This window comes from Myxocyprinus asiaticus, chromosome 2 (assembly GCF_019703515.2).
Source record: "Myxocyprinus asiaticus isolate MX2 ecotype Aquarium Trade chromosome 2, UBuf_Myxa_2, whole genome shotgun sequence".
In the NCBI taxonomy this organism is placed as follows: Eukaryota; Metazoa; Chordata; class Actinopteri; order Cypriniformes; family Catostomidae; genus Myxocyprinus; species Myxocyprinus asiaticus.
Window position 1 is genome coordinate 43,481,046 of NC_059345.1, and position 19,670 is coordinate 43,500,715.

The 19,670-nt window shown below is 37.2% G+C and overlaps 1 protein-coding gene across 3 annotated transcripts in view; it reads left to right on the forward strand.

Annotated features, from left to right (window-relative positions):
• Nucleotides 1–19,670, forward strand: part of phkb (phosphorylase kinase, beta) — a 108,689-nt gene that overhangs the window by 30,636 nt on the left and 58,383 nt on the right. For all 3 annotated transcript variants that reach the window (XM_051716458.1, XM_051716449.1, XM_051716441.1), the window contains 3 exons: nt 4,261–4,341; nt 9,697–9,812; nt 14,229–14,292. In XM_051716458.1, the coding sequence (XP_051572418.1) occupies nt 4,261–4,341; nt 9,697–9,812; nt 14,229–14,292 (261 nt within the window). The remainder of the gene's footprint in view (nt 1–4,260; nt 4,342–9,696; nt 9,813–14,228; nt 14,293–19,670) is intronic.

Here is a 19,670-nt window from a genome sequence, read left to right on the forward strand (position 1 = left end):
CATGGTAGTCAGGAGCAGATCCATGAGGAATCCTCCGTTGAAGAGTGTGTTTGTAGGCGAGTGTATGTGTCGTGGTAGTCAGGAGCAGATCCATGAGGAATCCTCTGTTGAAGAGTGTGTTTTAGGCGAGTGTATGCGTCATGGTAGTCAGGAGCAGATTCGTGAGGAATCCTCTGTTGAAGAGTGTGTTTGTTGGTGAGTATATGCGTCATGGTAGTCAGGAGCAGATCCATGAGGAATCCTCTGTTGAAGAGTGTGTTTTAGGCGAGTGTATGCGTCATGGTAGTCAGGAGCAGATTCGTGAGGAATCCTCTGTTGAAGAGTGTGTTTGTTGGTGAGTATATGCGTCATGGTAGTCAGGAGCAGATCCATGAGGAATCCTCTGTTGAAGAGTGTGTTTTAGGCGAGTGTATGCGTCATGGTAGTCAGGAGCAGATTCGTGAGGAATCCTCTGTTGAAGAGTGTGTTTGTTGGTGAGTATATGCGTCATGGTAGTCAGGAGCAGATCCATGAGGAATCCTCTGTTGAAGAGTGTGTTTTAGGCGAGTGTATGCGTCATGGTAGTCAGGAGCAGATTCATGAGGAATCCTCTGTTGAAGAGTGTGTTTGTAGGCGAGTGTATGTGTCGTGGTAGTCAGGAGCAGATCCATGAGGAATCCTCCGTTGAAGAGTGTGTTTGTTGGTGAGTGTATGCATCATGGTAGTCAGGAGCAGATCCGTGAGGAATCCTCCATTGAAGAGTGTGTTTGTAGGTGAGTGTATGCGTCGTGGTAGTCAGGAGCAGATCCATGAACAGAGAACGAGCGCACAGCAAACTGGAAGGTAACCACACTCCCGACACGCGGGCAGAGACGGGCAACCAAAACAGATACACAAGACAGGACCAACTAGGCAGAGAGAGTGAGGTAAGTTACTTCAATACCAAACAACAACATAGCAAAGATACTGACACAACGAAGGGGTTAAGTAGGAAGTGAATTATTGGAGAAACAGGTGATGCTAGCACACTAATTAGTGGCATGATCAGCGTTCCCATGAAAACCACTGATCATGCATGCTGGCAGCGCCTGAGACACGAGGGAGAGAAATAACAAAACAAACAGAAATCACTCAACGAACTCACCGGGACCATGACAATATCATGTATATCATGATAAGTAAGTATCCATGTGCGCAGCGTGGGCTTATCAATCAGTGGGTTGGGCTTTACGTAAGACTGAGAAAACGTAAGAAACATGGACAAGGTTTTCATGGCATTCAAATTTTTTTGGCGGCCGCCCAAGCAAATTCAGTGAAATTAATCTCACCTGACACATGCATGTGTTTCATGTGTGTGTCATGCCTGCTATCTCTGGAGCATGAAAGTGCTTGCGAGTCCAGCAGGCTTCCTGCTATTTACATGAAAGCGCAGAGTGGGTTCACTGGTGCTACTGTATCATTGTTGACCCAGGAAAAACCATGATAAACATCTCCACAGAAAGGGGCAACTCCCAAACAAGTCAAGAAAATGAAGAGGAGCTTGTTATTAAGACAGGTGCAACATCTGTGTTGTAGGTTCACAAAAGCCAACACAAAGCAGGATTTTATCTGCAAACTGTGTCGCACGATACCTCTTAATACAAGCAATTTGTTTTACCTCCTCAAGTAAAGCATGCAAAATAAAATTTGTTAATTCGGAAAATCATATTGTTTAGTCTTTTTCGTTGTTATTTATTTATTTTTCTGCAAGAAGTGTTACGTAATTTTAGATATTTTCTGCAAGAAGGGCTTATTTTCTTTGGATTAGTTTTATACTTATGCATTATTTTCTTTGTTGCATTGCTTTGGGAAGATTTTGGGTTTCTTGAGGAAAGTTTATAATAATAATAATATTGGTCAACAACATATCAGACCGAAATGTGGAAAAATTTGAAATTTAGCATTATGATATGAATGATTAACATTTTTTATTGTTTTTGTTTATTTTTTGTTTATTTTTAGAACATGTATATTTTTTTTTAAAGAGAACATTATATAACAGGACGTATTTGGAAGTATTTAATTAACTGACTGAATTATCCAAAAATAGGCAGTGCAATGTAATATGCAATGTTTTGATTTTTCCAAAACAAATTACTATATCGTGATATATATTGTTATCGTGATATCAAATTACTCATAGCGTGGTATAAGATTTTGGTCATATTGCCCACCTCTACTGTTACTGTTACGTCATGTTGTACTTTAGACCTGTGTTAATCACTGCTTGTTTATATGACAGTATTTAGTTAAATATACACAAGTTTTGTTGTGATAAGTGGAATTTTATAAAAGAATAAATGCATGAATGAAATATCACATTTTTTGTTGGCTTAATAAAAAAATAAAGTACTAAAATAATTGTTACTGGAACTGTTAAAGTTTCACTGAGTATTTATTTTAATTTTTTTGTTATTTAAAAAGTTTAACTTCTAAAGAAATTAATAGTAATTTTGACACTCATGACCACTCATACGACATGAAACGTTCAGTCATATCAGTAAGCTTATAAAAGATCTTTTACTCTACATGGGCAGGTGCCTTATGGGGACAGCTAAATACTACTCGCTTAATCTCAGTAATTTCCCTGTTATTGGACCTTTTCACGCATGGATTAAATGAATCCTATTTTACTGTGTATAGTGAATTTCTACAATGGCATTGGTAACAAAACTACTGTGTTTGAATGATGCTTCATCCAGACCACTGGGTGTCAGTGTAAGCCAATTTGAGCCACTTTGACATACTTCAAAAAATTACAGTGTGCACCTTTAAGGAACCATAATTGTTCAGAGGAATCAGATTTTGAACCAGAATCATTCAATTCCTTTTGATTCCCAACCATAATGGTGATTGAGGCTAGTAATGCCTTCATGTTTTATCGGAATTATCCTTCTTCCCACTTCTGAATTGGTAATTACGAGTATGTCGTGTTCACGTGCTTTGTTGTCGGAAAGACCAGGAAACATGGATGACACCATGTTCATTCATTCATATTTCTTGAGGAACTTTTATTTTGACACCATAAAACATATCACTCGGTTAGCTTGCTGACGATAATGGAATTCTGGTCAAATACAAGCTATTTTCACAGTATAAACATGTACAACATGCAAAGAATGGTTGCTGATATACATAAATGAATTTGACCAAAACGACAAGCGCTAACAATTAGCTGTATTTAGAAAAATGAACAAAACCTGTCATTCACTACAGAAACTGTACTCTCCTCCGCTATGTTGAAAGTTTAGGACTCCTCCATCTCAGAAACTCAGGTATCAAAGTTATCTCAAAGTTTCCCAGTTGTAATTACGACATTCATGTGCAACTTCCGAGTGGGAATCTCATATTTACGATAATTCCGATAGCACGTGAAGGCAGCATTACATTCTGCCTAACATCACCTTTTGTGTTCCACTGAAGAAAGAAAATGCTCATATTGTTTGTAACAACATGAGAGAGAGTGAAATATGACAGTATTTAAATTTTTGGGTTAAACATTCCTTAAACCCTACCCTTTTCTGCAGATCCCAATCTGTAAATAATTATATCAAAAAGTCTTTAGATATGTGAGACGTTAGTTATCTGTGTTCTTTCTAGCTGTATTGGATGTTTTGGAATGAGCTCTTCTGTCCTGTTCTTGCAGGTACTCAATATTTTATTATATCTTATGGATTATCTCATCACTGTCTGTGTCTATGGCAGTTTGTTTATTGTATTTGTGCAGCATTAATATCTACTCACTTCACCACTGGTCATTGGCCCACAAACCCAATTCAGTCTCTTGGAGTAAGACAGCTTAATTCAGTTGTTTGAAAAAAAGTAATGAAAACTACAGTGAAAATTACAGTTTTTCAATGTGTGTTCTTGCGCATTCTTATGCTCTCTTCTGTTCTTGTGGACTTGTTTGATGGTATCAACCAAAAAAAGAAGAAAAGAAAATAGAAGTGAGGTTATTGAAGCTATTTATCGCAGCACATCTCAATTCGCATTGATGCATTCTACTGTATGTCCTCCTCTCCTTGAAAGAGTTGATTCTTTCAAGATAGCTAGGCATATCCTTATGCTTCACGTCCGTTCTTTGCGTTCTTAGCATTGAGAAACAGCCTCAGTTTTCCCATTTAGTTTTCTCACCCTTACCCACGCTGTATATTCGTATGAGATGTAAATGTAAAGTAGCTTATTGTAAAAGATCTATAACATAACCATTCTATAATGTTTCTTTCCTCTCTTTTCAAACAGATTGATGCCTTGTCTCTGTTCCTGCTGTACCTGGTTGAAATGATTTGTTCTGGCCTCCAAATCATCTACAATACAGATGAGGTATGGCTGGGCTATATTAACTACACTTAAATAATGGAACCAAAATACCATGGTATCTGGACATGGTACCATGGTAATACCATGTTTCTTCTTTTTGGACTATGTACCATGTAAATACCATGGCAGATAAATGTCTGTTAATCATTCAGTGTGAATGGTATATTGAAGTACTATGGTATTTCCATCTGATACATCACTATACCATGATACGGCCACAGTACTTTTTTGTAAAAGTAAGTCGATGAGAAGGAAAGAATTGGATATCTTTTCACCCAGCCATAATGGTTACAACAGATAAGACAGTAAAATGTCTTTCACCCAAAATCTTTGCTTTTTGTTTATCATTTAATCCCTACACACTGGATCGTCTCTCTTTCTGCCCGGGGCTTGCTCTTAGGGCATTCTGGTTATGACTACATTGAGCCATTAAGTTGTTAGGAACATTACTACAGAAATAAAGTTAAGCTGAGTTCAAATGGTTTAGGGTAAAGAGTGTAAATGCCAATTCCTGCATTTTACGAAGGAGCTGAGAGATCGCTTATGCAACTGCTCATGCACTGTGTTTGGGAAATTTGAAGCTTTCTATAAAAAGGCCTCCTTAAACCCTGTCCACCCTTACCCCTGACAGTGGTCAAGCTGAACCCTCCCAGAGAATAGATTTAAACAAGAAATAGATTTCAAAAGAGAAGAGGCTGAAATGTGTTAACAGTTGCTGTAATTGTTGCTTAATGGGAATAGTTCACCCAAACATGAAAATTCTCTCATCATTTACTCACCCTCATGCCATCCCAGATGTGTATGACTTGATTTCTATTGCAGAACACAAACTAAGATCTTTAGAATAATATCTCAGCTCTGTAGGTCCATACAATGTAAGTGAATGGGGTCCATAAAAGCATATAAGGCAGCATAAAAGTAATCCATACCTCTACAGTGGTTTAATCCATGTTCTAAAGCAATTCAATCGGTTTCGGGTGAAAACAGACCAAAACGTAGCTAAATTTTTACTATAAACCTTGACATCTGCAGTCTGCTTGGCAATCATGATTTCAAGTTCGATTACACTTCCTAGTGCCATCTAGTGCACTGCCCATGGCTGTGTCTCGTTTGTAAGGCTGCGTGCTAGGTAGGATGGGTCCTTTGAAGGCTTCAGCATACCAGGCGTCCTCCTTTAAACAAGCCTCGTTTAAACGAGACGGCCTTCATAGGACAAACGCAAACGGAACGCAACATGGTTGCTATGACAGCACGCCACTCTTTAACAAGCGTGAGCGCTTTGAGTGAGAAGGGAACAAAGTCTCTTTAGAAGGGAATGTATGAGGTACATTTTAGGAGAGTTATAATGATGTAAAGAGAAAAGAAAATAGATTTTACAGGTGTACTTTTAGTCTAATATTTTATTTTAATTATATATTAATATAATTATACATATTATATACTCTGCACCCATCTACTGAGGTACTTCATCTTGGTAATTAGCATTACTTGCGTTTGAACATCATATTTACGGGGAAATTGGCGTCTTTTTTTAGACATTTCCATTGAAGCAAAGAATTGTGGGTTGTGAGTTCCCACGAAGGATATACCTCAAGCATCCTCCCAATTCCCGTGAAAGAAGGTCACATTAGAGGGCTGCATTCGAAGTGTCCTACTCGCTTTTCTGAAATGAGACAGCCTCGATGACGTATGCGGCCGACAAATGCGACCTCTGAAGGACACATCCTTCCAAATGAGACACAGTCCATGTGTCAAATACTAGGAAGTGTAATCGAGCTTGAAATCATGATTGTGCCTAGGTACTGCAATGGCAAGATGCACCGTGAAAAATGAGTTATATTTTGGCCTGTTCTCACCCAAAATCGTTTGGAACGCTTCAGGATATAACCACTGGAGTCTTATAGATTACTTGTTATGTGCTTTTTTGAGATTTTTAATTTTGGTCACCATTCACTTCCTATAGAGCTGAGATATTCTTCTAAAAATCTTCGTTTGTGTTCTGCAGAAGAAAGAAATTCCTACACATCTGGGATGGCATGAGGGTGAGTAAATGATGAGAGAATTTTTGGGTGAACTATTCCTTTAATTTCTCTTTTCCTTACTGCCTCTTTGGGCTCTACACTCTGCTGTAAAATTACTGTCTGTTAAATAACTGCATCTTTATTTATATTTATTCAGCCATGGATTATCTAAAAAATATACTCTTCCTCTTAAATGTTGTGTTTCTAGTCAATTACAGTTTACAAGTACTTTGTTTGCATGATAGGCAATATCACCTTACTAGCGGAGCCTCCTACCCAAAGCTTAATAAATTGTCATAGTAGCTTTTTAGAGGCTTTTTATGTTTTGCTATTTGCAAAAGAGGCCTAATTGACGTGTCTAAACAGTGCCTACTCGGCTGTGTAATGCAATTAAAAAGCACAGTCATGAAATCATCAGGCCATTACATCCATTTATTAATGAACAGCAGGACAAATAGCGGAGAAATTGCCAGTTTAATGTTATTCCTTCCATCACTGGCAGTATACTTTTTTCTTTGTATATAATGTAAGCTTTGCCTCATCAGAGTGCCCTGGTTCTCTTGTGTGGTGTGGCTTAGTAGTTAAAAATTATAAGGTAAAGTTGTAGGTTTATTGCCCAGAGGGGGAGATTCATGAGCTAACACCATTGTGCCCTTGAGCAAAGACACTTAACCCCAGTTTGCTCCAGAGGGGTTGTCCTTGTAGTCAAAATGTACTGTAAGCCACTGTGGATAATGTGTAGGGTGCAAAATAAGCTTTGAACTCTTAAAACAGTAAAATTTCTGTTATTTTTGTTAAGTTAAGGTGCTTAACTTTCAGAAAATGTTGTCTGTCCACATTAGGAGGTCATACATATACTGCCTGGCCAAATAAAAATGTTGCCATTTGGATTTAAATAAGCAGAAACTTAAGAGCCTATGATTGGATCATTATTGCCATTCCCATTTCTTAAACAACCATGTCAGAAGACGTATCCCGTGGACTTGGAAAAGGTGTTACTGTGTTTCAAAAGGAGCAAATTATTGGCCTGCATCAAGCAAAGAAAACAACTAAGGAGATTGCTGAAATCATTGAAATTGGGTTTCAAATTGTCCAACGCATTATTAAAACCTGGAAGGATAGTGGTGAACTGTCAGCTTTGCGGAAGAAATGTGGTTGGAAAAAAATCTTGAATGATCATGATCAGAGATCACTAAAACGCTTGGTGAAGTCACATTGTAAAAAATGTACAGTAGAACTCATGGCTATGTATAATAGTGAAAGTAAGAGCATTTCCACACCCACAATGCAACGAGAATTTGGAGGATTGGGATTAAACAGCTGTGTGGCCACAAGAAAGCCACTTGTTAGTGAGGTTAATCGGAAAAACAACTTCAATTTGCTAGGGAGCATAAAGATTGGACTGTGGAGCAATGGAAAAAGGTAATGTGGTCTGATGAGTCCAAATTTACCCTATTCCAAAGGGATGGGCGTGTCAGGGTAAGAAGGGAAGCGCATGAAGCGATGCAACCGTCATGCATAGTGCCCACTGTACAAGTCTCTGGAGGCAGTGTTATGATCTGGGGTTGCTTCAATTGGTCAGGTCTAGGCTCAGCAACGTAATGCGGCAATAAAATGAAGTCAGCTGACTACCTGAATGTACTGAATGACCAGGTTATCCCATCAGTGGATTTTTTCTTCCCTGACGGCATGGGCATATTCCAGGATGACGATGCCAAGATTCATCAGGCTCAGATTGTGAAAGAGTGGTTCAAGGAGCATGTGGAATCATTTTCACACATGAATTGGCCACCACAGAGTCCTGACCTTTAATCCATTGAAAGTCTTTGGGATGTGCTGGAGAAGACTTTACGGAGTGGTTCGACTCTCCCGTCATCAATACAAGATCTCGGCCAAAAATGAATGCAATTCTGGATGGAAATATATGCTGTGACGTTGCATAAGGTTGTCGAAATACTGCCACGACAAATGTGTGCCGTAATCAAAGCTAAAGGCATTCCAACGAAATATTAGAGTATGCTACTTTTCTTTTGGCCAGGCAGTGTATAAATGCAATTGTTATTAAAGCTGTTTTATTTTATATTTAATTAAAAACGGAAGTGTGGTATTTTTTATTTATTTATTTTTTTATTTATTTTTTTGTAATAAATGCTGTAAAAAATATTTCATTCATTCTTGGTTCATGAAAACGAATGCATTAACCGATGTTAACAAATGGAAACTTATTGTAAAGTGTTTCCAAAATGGTTATGTTTGTGCAAATGGAAGGAGTATATGTACTTGTCTTCCCTCCATTCCATAGAAAGGTTCAAATATTTGACAAAATTTACAGTCATTTGATGTGAATAACTAAAACGAGCAACTAACAATTAAAGTGCCATTTAGGAGTTGTTTTTTTGTATGTCCTGCGCATTACAAGGCTCATTCAAATCTCAGGAGTGAATTTTGGCTTTAGAGTCATTTGCCCATTAAGAAATGTAATTGTTTAAATCTATAATTAGGAAGACTTTGTCAATGACATACAGTCCAAATTATTAACTAAAACGCCATATCCAGCAAACACAAATGACTGTGACCGTTCAATCCTCATCAGCAGAAAACAATAGTTATTCTCTTGCTCTGCTCTAACTCGCTGAAGCTGAGAAAAGGAAGAGAAGAGAAAATAGTGCCACCCCGGGCCAGTGGTATTCATTAAGATACCATAAAGCTCGTCACATTAATCATTTTAGTCCAGGCCCAAAATAAAAGCTCTCAGCCATCCCTCTCTCCTCCTCTTCCCCTCTGCATTTTGTCTTTTCCCTACCTTCCTCAGTGCCCCATTTTAACATGCTTTAGGTGCCCTCATGTCTCGTCATGTTAAATTAAAAGCGCAGTCAGTCTGGACTCCCCGGGTGTTTGAACATTTCCTCATTTATGTACCATAAAGTCATCATTCTTTCTCTCATCTTGTTTTTCCTATGGCCTCATTTCACAATAGGGATGGGGAGATTTTCCCAAAGTTGCAAGGGGCTTATGACATTACCGATACCACCCATGGAAGTGATGGATTGCTTTTGTTGCCATATATGGTAGATCATTATTCAAATTAAATTATTCTGTGGCAAACAAATCTGAAAATTAGATGGGTAACACCAAGGAATGCTAATGTATTGACAAATAAAAAAAACTGTATGTAAAACACCCATGTTGGCCTAGTTAAACTTTCAGAGCAAGCCTACTTCTCAAAGCAAACCTGCATTTGTTAAGATGCACTGAAGTCTGCATGGCAAGCAGAAGAGATGGGGATCTTGGTGGAAAATGTGATGCATGACAGTCTTTGGCATGTTTGTATTTGTAGGTATCATTCATCCAGAACATGGTGTTCTGTGTGGAGAGGGCATATCGTGTGCCAGACTTTGGCATGTGGGAACGGGGAAGCAAATATAACAATGGAAGCACAGAGCTGCACTCCAGGTGAGTTTCATTACCTGTTCTATAACTTTCATTAAATGGAGCTACTACAAGATAATAGCAGATTAAATTGAGATAAACTAGGTGGATTAGGATACTTTTATAACTGAATCAGATGAAGAACAAAGAACTTCTTTTTGCATACTCTGTAGTGGGAATAAATTGTGTATTCTGAATTCAGCTGCATTATTTCCATTTTATTAGTTCTTAAGACACCTATATTTATTTGCTAGGAGGTAAGTCAGCACTCCTGTTGCTCAGTTTGGAATTCATTGTCACAAACCTTTGTTTACTAGTGCTCTCATATATACTTAATGAAACCCAACACCTGGAAAGATGTGACTTTCAAAATGTTTCTGTCCCTGATGGCCCTCCGTTAAAGGTGGCATTTAATTTCACCTCTGCTGGGTGAGCCCATGTGTGAATAAACTAACAGAGAGGACTCACATATTGAAGCTCCTATCTGCGCATTGCAGAAGTTATTCTTAGTGCTCTGCAGACAGTATGGATTGTGGTTTTGCACAGACAATATCCTTTTTAGAAGAGCAAGTCAATAGGCAGCGACTTCAACTCTCACTTTGCCTTTCTTTCACAACCAAGTTCAGTAATGATTCTCTCCATCGCCGGTTCCTTATCTTTGCCAAGCACAGCATCCCTACTGAGAGCCAATTAGAGTGTTGACTTCTGCATTTTGCTTTAACTGCACAAAAATAATGTTTAATATTTTAAACAGATAAATCCAAAATCTTGAAACCTTTATAACAATACAATTTGTGAATCAACTTGTCAAGTAGTAATTGTAAAGCATTGTTTTTGCTAATTTATTCAGAAAATGTGAAGCCCTACACTTCGACAAGTCAGATACAATTAAACTTGTACCAAGTACACAAAGGCCAGTGTTACATTCATAACACCTATGGTGTATAATTGTAACTGTATAATTGTAAATGAAAAAAATCATGTTTGTGTACATTCTAGTGCTAGTTAATACAAAACACATCCTCAGATTATGAAACATAACTATATGTAAACACACAAGCAAGACAAACAAGTTGATATGGAAGATATATCTTTTAATGCCCCTAGGGACAATTTTTAAATGCATAAAAATATCAGTAAAATAGAGCAGTAGTTTAAAATACATTTTAATATTAACAGTTATGGCAAAAGAGTGCTAGGTTTCCGTCTTTATATGCCCAGTTTTGACAAAATAAGTGGAGTCACATATCCACTGGCCTAGAGGAAGCTGCTACATTTATGCAGACAGGATATTTTTGCAATCATGGATCACATCACAGATAGTTTTGTTTATTGTAACCAAATCAGACCAGAAAAAAACACAAACAATTTTTAATGAGAGAAAACTGTTAAAGGGATAGTTCACCCAAAAATGAAAATCCTCTCATCATTTACTCACCCTCATGCCATCCAAGATGTATATGATTTTTCTTCTGCAGAACACAATTGGTTTTGGGTGATAACAGACCAAACTATTACTAGTTTTTCACTATAAATTTTGACATCAGCAGTCTCCTTGGCAATCATGAGTTTAAGCTTGATTACACTTTCTAGCGCCAACAAGCGTTCTGTGCATGCGTCCAGCACTGGGAGATGTAATTGAGCTTGAAATTATGACCGCGCCTAGAGACTGCAATGACTAGATGTACAATGAAATAGGAGTTACATTTTGGTCTGTTTTTACCCAAAACTGATTAGATAGCTTCAGAAGACATGGATTTAATCAGTGGAGTCTTATGGATTACTTTTATGCTGCCTTTATGTGCTTTTTTGAACTTCAAAATTTTGGTCACCATTCACTTGCATTATATGGACCTACAGAGCTGAGATATTCCTCTATAAATCTTCATTTGTGTTCAGCAGAAGAAAGTAAGTCATACACATCTGGGATGTCATGAGGGTGAGTAAATGAAAATTTTCATTTTTGGGTGAACTATTCCTTTCAAATTATATATGATTAGATTTATTGTGAATAAAATTGTGTCCCTACAACTGAAAATTACCCAAGAAGCAAATTTTTACTTGCTAAGAACATAAAAAATAACCCTGTAGTCTGTTACTAAAACTGTCTCAGGATTGAATTGCATTTGTACAGCCTGACATAGCAATGGTGAGTGCATTGCACATTAATTTATTACTGATGCTACTGATTTTTCTGAGCATTATTTATACAGTTCTCCACTATAATTTCATAGCACATGCATAGCTTGTAAATATAAATATAATCAAAAATATTTTGCAAGTTTAAGCAAATTACTTGCAAATGTGTTTGCTATAAATGATTAATGCCTCAGTTCTTCTAACATGATTATTTTGTGTAAAAAAATAAAAAAATAAAATAAATAGGAAATCATTGCCCTGTGTATCCCATAAAATGTGGGATAAATGTTGCATGAGTTTTAAATCTTTGTACTCTGGTTCAGCACAAAGAAAATGAAAGTCATTTTACTGTTTTGAGAGCCATCACTTTTAGATCATATTGACATTGTGCCAGATTTTGAGGAAAGTCACAGAGCTCCAGAGGCTTGTTCATAATTCATGACCTAAGTAGTCTGTCTTTTAAAAAAAAAACTGTCTTTTGAAATTCTCAGAAATGTTAATTAGTATAATTGGAAGTGTAATAAATGCCGTTTACTCTGTTCCAAAACCTAGTGAGCTGACAGATGTGAAAGCTGTTCCAAAAGGTAGTTCAATTATGTTCCTAGAGTATATTATTTTGGACAATTTAACATCACATATGTCTACCAAAAAATCAGAAAGCAATCTCACAATGCATTAAGATGTGCTAGATGAAAAAATAAATTCGCTTCATTAGCTTAGCAACATGCTAAACATCATTGAAATCAATTGTGAGAAATCAATCTCGTGTGCAGAGCACTGTTTGTGTGGATCACAGAGTTGCTGACTATGTAGTGTGTTTGAGGTTCCATAATACCTGTAGTTAGGATGTTTCCTTAGAAGGGCAGCTGAAAAAAACAAATGGCATCTGAAGGAATTATTTACAGAAGTCAATAAATGTCCAAATGCGCATTTTGTTTTTGAATGTATGGCTCAATGGGTCTGTTCCAAAACCTAGTGAGCTGCCTCTGGAGGCAGTACTTTAAGACATAATAGGTGCGCTCCCAATGCGAAGGCTGTTCCAGATATTAGGTATCTTAATTATGTTGCCTTTTAAGATATCTAATTTTAGCCAAATTCTAAGGTATCATTGTATGTATCCTTTCCTCTGTAGGCGATCCCAGAGGAAAGTGATAAGCTCGGCGAAAAATAAATCCAAGATGACGGACGAAGCAATATAATTGTTTATAATAAAAATACTTAGAATCCATTCAATACTGAAAAATAGCAATACATTATTTATTTTTAAATGATCTCTCGTGCGCTGTGTGTCAGGAACGCTATTTGAATTGCGCAGAGTTGCTACCTATGAAGAGTGTTCCAAATCGGTCTCTTATGATGCTCTGCTTCAGTTAGGATGCTGCCAAGACAGCTAACTATATAGACAGGAGAAAGCGAGGCAGCTCACTAAGTTTTAGAACTGAACTAATTTCCTTATAAATATCATTAAATATTTGCTTGATTATATCTAAATATCACTTGAATTTGTTCTACAATCATTTAAAGTGACATTATATTGCCTTGAAATCCTGTTTAAAACTAGTTTCCTTAAAAGGTACCTTCACATAAAAATGCTGTTTACCAAGTCATTGACTGACTGCGCTGTGATGTCTTTACTGGTTGGTGTTCCCCCAAGTCACAAAGCACAAACCTTTACAAATCAAGACTCTGTTATTTTAACATAATACAGCAGATGTTTTCCCCTAATTTTCTTTATCCATTGTCTGGTTTTGTCATTTTACCTTTACCAGCTCGAATGTAAAAGCAACATAACCCTGTCAGCATCATTGTCAACTTTTACTAATGTCTAGGGCTGAGCAGGTTTGCTTTCTGCCCAGGCAGAAAATCGATATGCCTCAAAAACCTAATTGTGATCATAGCTGATGGTTTGGTTGGCAAGGTATGCACAGAGCAGAGCTGGATTCTACCATGTTCTTTTCAATTTAAAATTATCCAATTGCCTTTCAGTTTGCTCGTTTTCTGCATTTTCACTATTGATTTTTCCACATTGATTTTATTTATTGCTCAGCACACAGCTCTAATCGTGCACTCTAATCGTATACTTCACCAGAGTGAGTGGCTGAAGAAGCAAAAATGACAGAAATTATTAGCTTTGTTTAACCTCAAAGGAGTCTTTCATGGATGAAAACAGCTTTGGGTATTGGCACTTGGAACAGAATTCTGTACGATGTTCCCTAAAGATTTTCAAATAGCAAGTGCAATATTCATGTATCTTAAAAAGGAGTTCTGCTCAAAATGTGCATTTGATCTGTTCTTTTGTAGCTCTGTGGGTCTTGCCAAAGCAGCCCTGGAAGCCATCAATGGATTCAACTTATTTGGAAATCAGGTACTGCTAATTTTTTTTTCTTTACTGAGATGGTTAGGCTGCTTAAAGGGATTGCACACAAAAATGAAAATTCTTTTCATCATTCTTGGTGTGTTCCAGACAACTCAGAATTCTCCCACCCCATACTAGAAAATAACCAGTGGAATAGTGCTCGAAGTCAGACATCCGGCTTGCATAGTTAGGGTAGATCTTCAATGAGAAGCATAATTTCTAAGATGGCAGTGGATAACATATTTCTGAGTGTCCTTAAGTTTAACAGTGTTGATATGTTTACATATTTTTCGCTTTTCATCTGCTATTTTTAGTGCAAATGCAAGCATTTTGTGTTTATGGTTTTTATGTTTGTACCATAATTGGCATAAGAAAACGAGTCATGGCACCGTCATTTTGTTTACATTCAACCATGACGTATGATTGTCTGAAATGATTTGAGGTCGGAAGTGGAAAATTTAATCTTGGGTTTTCTTACCTTCCACCTGGAACACGGCATTACTCACCCTCATTTTGTTGGTAACCTGTTATGATTGTCTACTGTGGAACACCAAAGGCTATGCAGTATTTTGCAGAATGTCCTAAGTGCTTTTTTCCCTACATCAAAATTGGATGGCGACCTGTGGCTGCCAAGCTCCAAAAAGGATCAAAAGTGTCAGAATTTTCATTTTCGGGTGAACTTTCCATCAGACCAGGATATTATCTTTATAATAATGACTAAATATTGTGTTTTTATAGAATGTGTCTACTCTTGCATGAGGGTCTAATTCCTTGCATAAGGGGAAACAAAAACAGGGTGATCAATGTTATAGGGTTAGATGGTTTTTGAGCTATCCATTTTGTCAGATTTCGAACTATGATGGATAGCAGACACTTCATCTTTCTATCTGATTTTGGGGCTCTTTTCTTTTTGGAGCAGTCATTAGTGGGATTAATTTGTTTTGTTATTGAGGGAAAGTCAAGATGGCAGTGGGCCACATCTATTATATTTGGTACTGGACCAGAAAAGTATTAACATCCTCTAAGCGTATCCATTTAGGAAGAAGTAACCCCCCACCAACCTAATATATGCAGAGATGACGGCCTTTCAGTAACTGGAATATTAAATGCACTGGTCATGTTGATTGTTTCTCAGTTGTTTCACTGAAAGACAACAATTTATTAATATGGTGTAGTAGTTATTTGGAGACTGTCTCCATCACATTTTGTTATGTTTTGACCTTTACTAAGTTTGTCTCTGTCTCCCTAATGTGACTGTCTTTGTTCTATCATTAGCAGGAAACATGGTGCGGTGTATGGAATGACTTTATGGAAGTTATTCAGTGTTATGAATTAATGGAGGACTCAAATGGCTGGCATTGCCATGTGTCTCTCAGTTGGATGGAAGGCGTGCTGTGTCATCACATGAGTTATATTATTAATGATGGCTCTCATGCTCCATTTCCTCAACTAACTCTCAGCGTGGCCCGTAGAAGCACTTTCATCTGTTTCTCTGGAACATGAGCAGTCAGCCCACCATTAGCACTGGAACAAAACAAGCGGATCTTTAATGCCATATGTTGAGCTTGGTTTTCAAAGTTAAAAATAAAGTGCAAAAATCATATGTGCCAATTATATATGATCATGCTTAGATTTACATTGTTCAGTGCCAAGTATCCCCAGGTTAGCTAAAGTCAACTCTTATCTCAGTCAGTTGATGATAGCATATTCTGCTGGAATCTACATATCATCTCACATGCCTCCCATTCTCACTCTCTTCTTCACAGTGATTTACATTGTAATCCTTCTCAGCATGTAAATTGTTGGTTCAGAAGCTTATATAATCGTTTCAGGTCTGTGTGAGCTTCTCTCAACTAAATGTACCACAAAATGCTGCTTGTTGTTCAATCGGTCTGGGCACGTAGTAAAAGTGAAATAGGAAAAGTGCTCTTGGTTTAAATGGAGAGGTGTGAGAGGAATGCAGAGAAGCAATGGTTTGTTCTGATTGGATAGCCCTTGATGGCTAGGAAGCAGCCACTTTGTGAGGTTACTTAACAGAAAAACAAAAGGAAGATAAAAATCTGCAGAGGAATATGTGCACAAAGATATTGCAATTGTTTTTTAACACCTACTGCATGTGAAAATTGGGCTTTAGAAATTCGTTAGGAGGTGTCAGGTGCTGCATTGTGCTCTTACAGGAAGCTTCTTTGTCAAAGCTGTTTTTCACAGTTTTTGTTGGATGCAGTGCTCGAGAAAAATAAAATCTGTTCCAGTACTACCCTTGTTTGCTTTTGTATATTTTTGGGGCCCCCTGTTTGTTTGCCAAAGGAAACAGTGGTCTGTTCATGATATCAAAACTTTTGAAGATGTATAAGAATGTGTTTGTTGAACTTTTGATGCACAATCTACTGCCCGCCCAAGGATGTACGGTTCTTGGCCAGTTTAAAGGAATATTCCAGGTTCAATACAAGTTAAGCTCAATCAATAACATTTGTGGCATAATATTGATTACCACAATTCATTTTGACTTACCCCTCCTTTTCTTTAAAAAATTTAAAAATCTGGGTTACAGTGGACGTGAATGGTGCCAATCTGTAAACTTAAAAATACTCACTATTTCAAATGTATAGGCACAAGACATAAACAATATGCGTGTTAACATGATTTTAGTGTGATAAAATCGCTTACTAACCTTTACTGTGTAAAGTTATAGCCAATTTAACAACTTCATTGCCATGACAATGTAATGTCAACAAACACTAAAATGACAAAAATTACGATTTAAACAACTTTACAGCTCAAATAATACATTTCTTCTTTTTAACTCTCTATAAATTGACCACATTCACTTCCATTGTAAGTGCCTCACTGTAACTATTTTTTTATTTTTATTTTTTTAAGAAAAGGATGGACGAGTCAAAGATATTTTTTATGGTAATCAACAATGTGCTACAAATGCTTTAAATTGAACTTAACTTGTATTGAACTGGAATATTCCTTTAAGCAACAATATCCTCCAAACATAATGCCTTTTGAAATGAGGAGGCAGTGACATTTCTATTTTTTTTTTTTTGTTGTTGTTTTTTTTTTGTCTAATGTAAATTATATTCCTACGCGTCCTGGAAAACCTGGAATTTTGCAATGCAGTTTTACAGTCATGAAAAAGTCATAGAAAATTATAAAAATACCTAAATGTCATGCAAAATAATTGTTTGTCCTGGAAAATATATTTGAGTAATGAAACTCTAGTGACCGTGTCACTAACGAGGTTTTTGTTACATGTACAAAACAATGGTAACAATCATGACCCGGGATAGGTGTCAATTATAAAAAGTTGTTATTGCTTTGTCACTGCCGGTGGCTGTGCATTGTGAAACAATATAAATGGTTGCCTGTCATGAATGAAGTCCTTTCACGCACATTCTCTGCTCACCTGCTATAATCTTTGCTTTTGTTCCAAGGAAATAGTTTAAATAAGTGTTGATATATTGCTAAATATAATTTTTTCATTTCAACATTGCTGTTGTGATGACTAAAGAAACATTTGAGTTGACTTTAGACAATGTTGATGGCCGGACCACTGATATACAAACTGGTTGAGTTGGGTGCGTGGTCTTTACACCTCTGAATGTGAATACATTTTTAATAATTCAACGATTGGAGTCCACTTATACTGCGGTTACCACATGTAGGGCCTATGATTTCCGTGATGGAATCCAGTCATAAAAATTGCATTTATTTGTAAATTGTGGAATGTCATGGAATTTGACATATTTGGGTTCAAAATGAATGTGTGAAGCCTGACACTCAAACACTGAATGATCAACCACGCTCTTTGTGTGTTTGTGTTTGGGTGTGTGTGTGTGTGTAGTAGATGACAGACAGCAGAGCGCTCTGAAGCACATACAGACTATATATTTATTCAATTAAATCACAGCTTTTGGGGGTGAGAAACTAACGTCAGAAACACCTAAATAAAAGCTTTGTTTTAAATGGATGCAAGAAATGGTGGAAGAAATATAGTACTACTGTAGTAAGGTAATGTTAACTAATAATATCACATCTGTGATGTTCTGTTGTGTGCAGCATTTCATTTGACAAATATATCTCCAGTGTTGTTTCGGATTGAGGATTTTGTATAAAAGCACTTCATTTGATACAAATAATTTTATGTTAGGTTAAAGTAATTCTATTTTCATTTGATTAAAGTTTTTATGAATTTATTGATTAAACACACACCATTTTAATAGTAACATTTAATGAAACTGTCTAATATGGAATTAAGAAAAAAATAATCCAATATACTCACGTGTGTTTTTGCTTAAATATTACACCTGTTGGGGGGGCCTGGGTAGCTCAGCAAGTAAAGACGCTGACTACCACGCCTGGAGTCGCAAGTTCAAATCCAGGGTATGCAGAGTGACTCCAGTCAGGCTTCCTAAGCAAATAATTGGCCCGGTTGCTAGGGTGGGTAGAGTCACATTGGGTTAACCTTCTCGTGGTGAGCTGTGCATGGATGCCGTGGAGAATAGCGTGGGCCTCCACACGCGCTACATCTCTGTGGTAACGTGCTCAACAAGCCACGTGATAAGATGCGCAGATTGACGGTCTCGGACGCGGAGGCAACTGAGATTCTTCCTCCACCCGGATTGAGGCGAGTCACTACGCCACCACAAGGACTTAGAGCACATTGGGAATTGGGCATTCCAAATTGGGGAGAAAAAATATTTTTAAATATAAAATATTACATCCGTTGGGCACATAAAATGTTCTTGAAATGACCTGGAAAATTGTGCCTTAAAGAGTGGAAACCCTAGTGAAAATCATCACAGACCATTGCTCTCCTGTGTGCGTTCATGAGAGTGCACTAGAGCAACTCTTCATGCAGCCCCCGTTCACATTTGGGGTATTCAAGTGAGAATACGCTTTGTTTTTGCTCCAACCGGACCACCAAAGAGATATTCACTACAGAACACAACGCAAGTATTAAAAGGCTGGATCCAGTTCATGCTGGATATTTCTCTGTAAATGTGTGTGTATGACCAAAAGAAGAAATTTTTTGATATGTGGCATTCAATGTTTATCCGAGTATGCCTTCAGGGCTAAATTTACAGGGGTCCCTGATAAAGATTGTAAATCCTTTCTGGGGATGTGGAGGCTGGTGGACTTGTGGAATTCATGGTTTTTCAGAAAGTGATGTAAAACTGTTGCTGTGACCAGACACATGAGAATCGAAATCGACAATTTTAGTAAATTCTGCATTACATCTTGTGTTTTTGAAAGAATACTGATTTGATGTTAGAACACCCTGTTCAAGACTGACTTTGACTTTGAGATTTCTAAACTGTCATGAACATACATTTTTAAAACTAATTTCATGTTATCTAGTGGACTTTGTGAAAATGCTT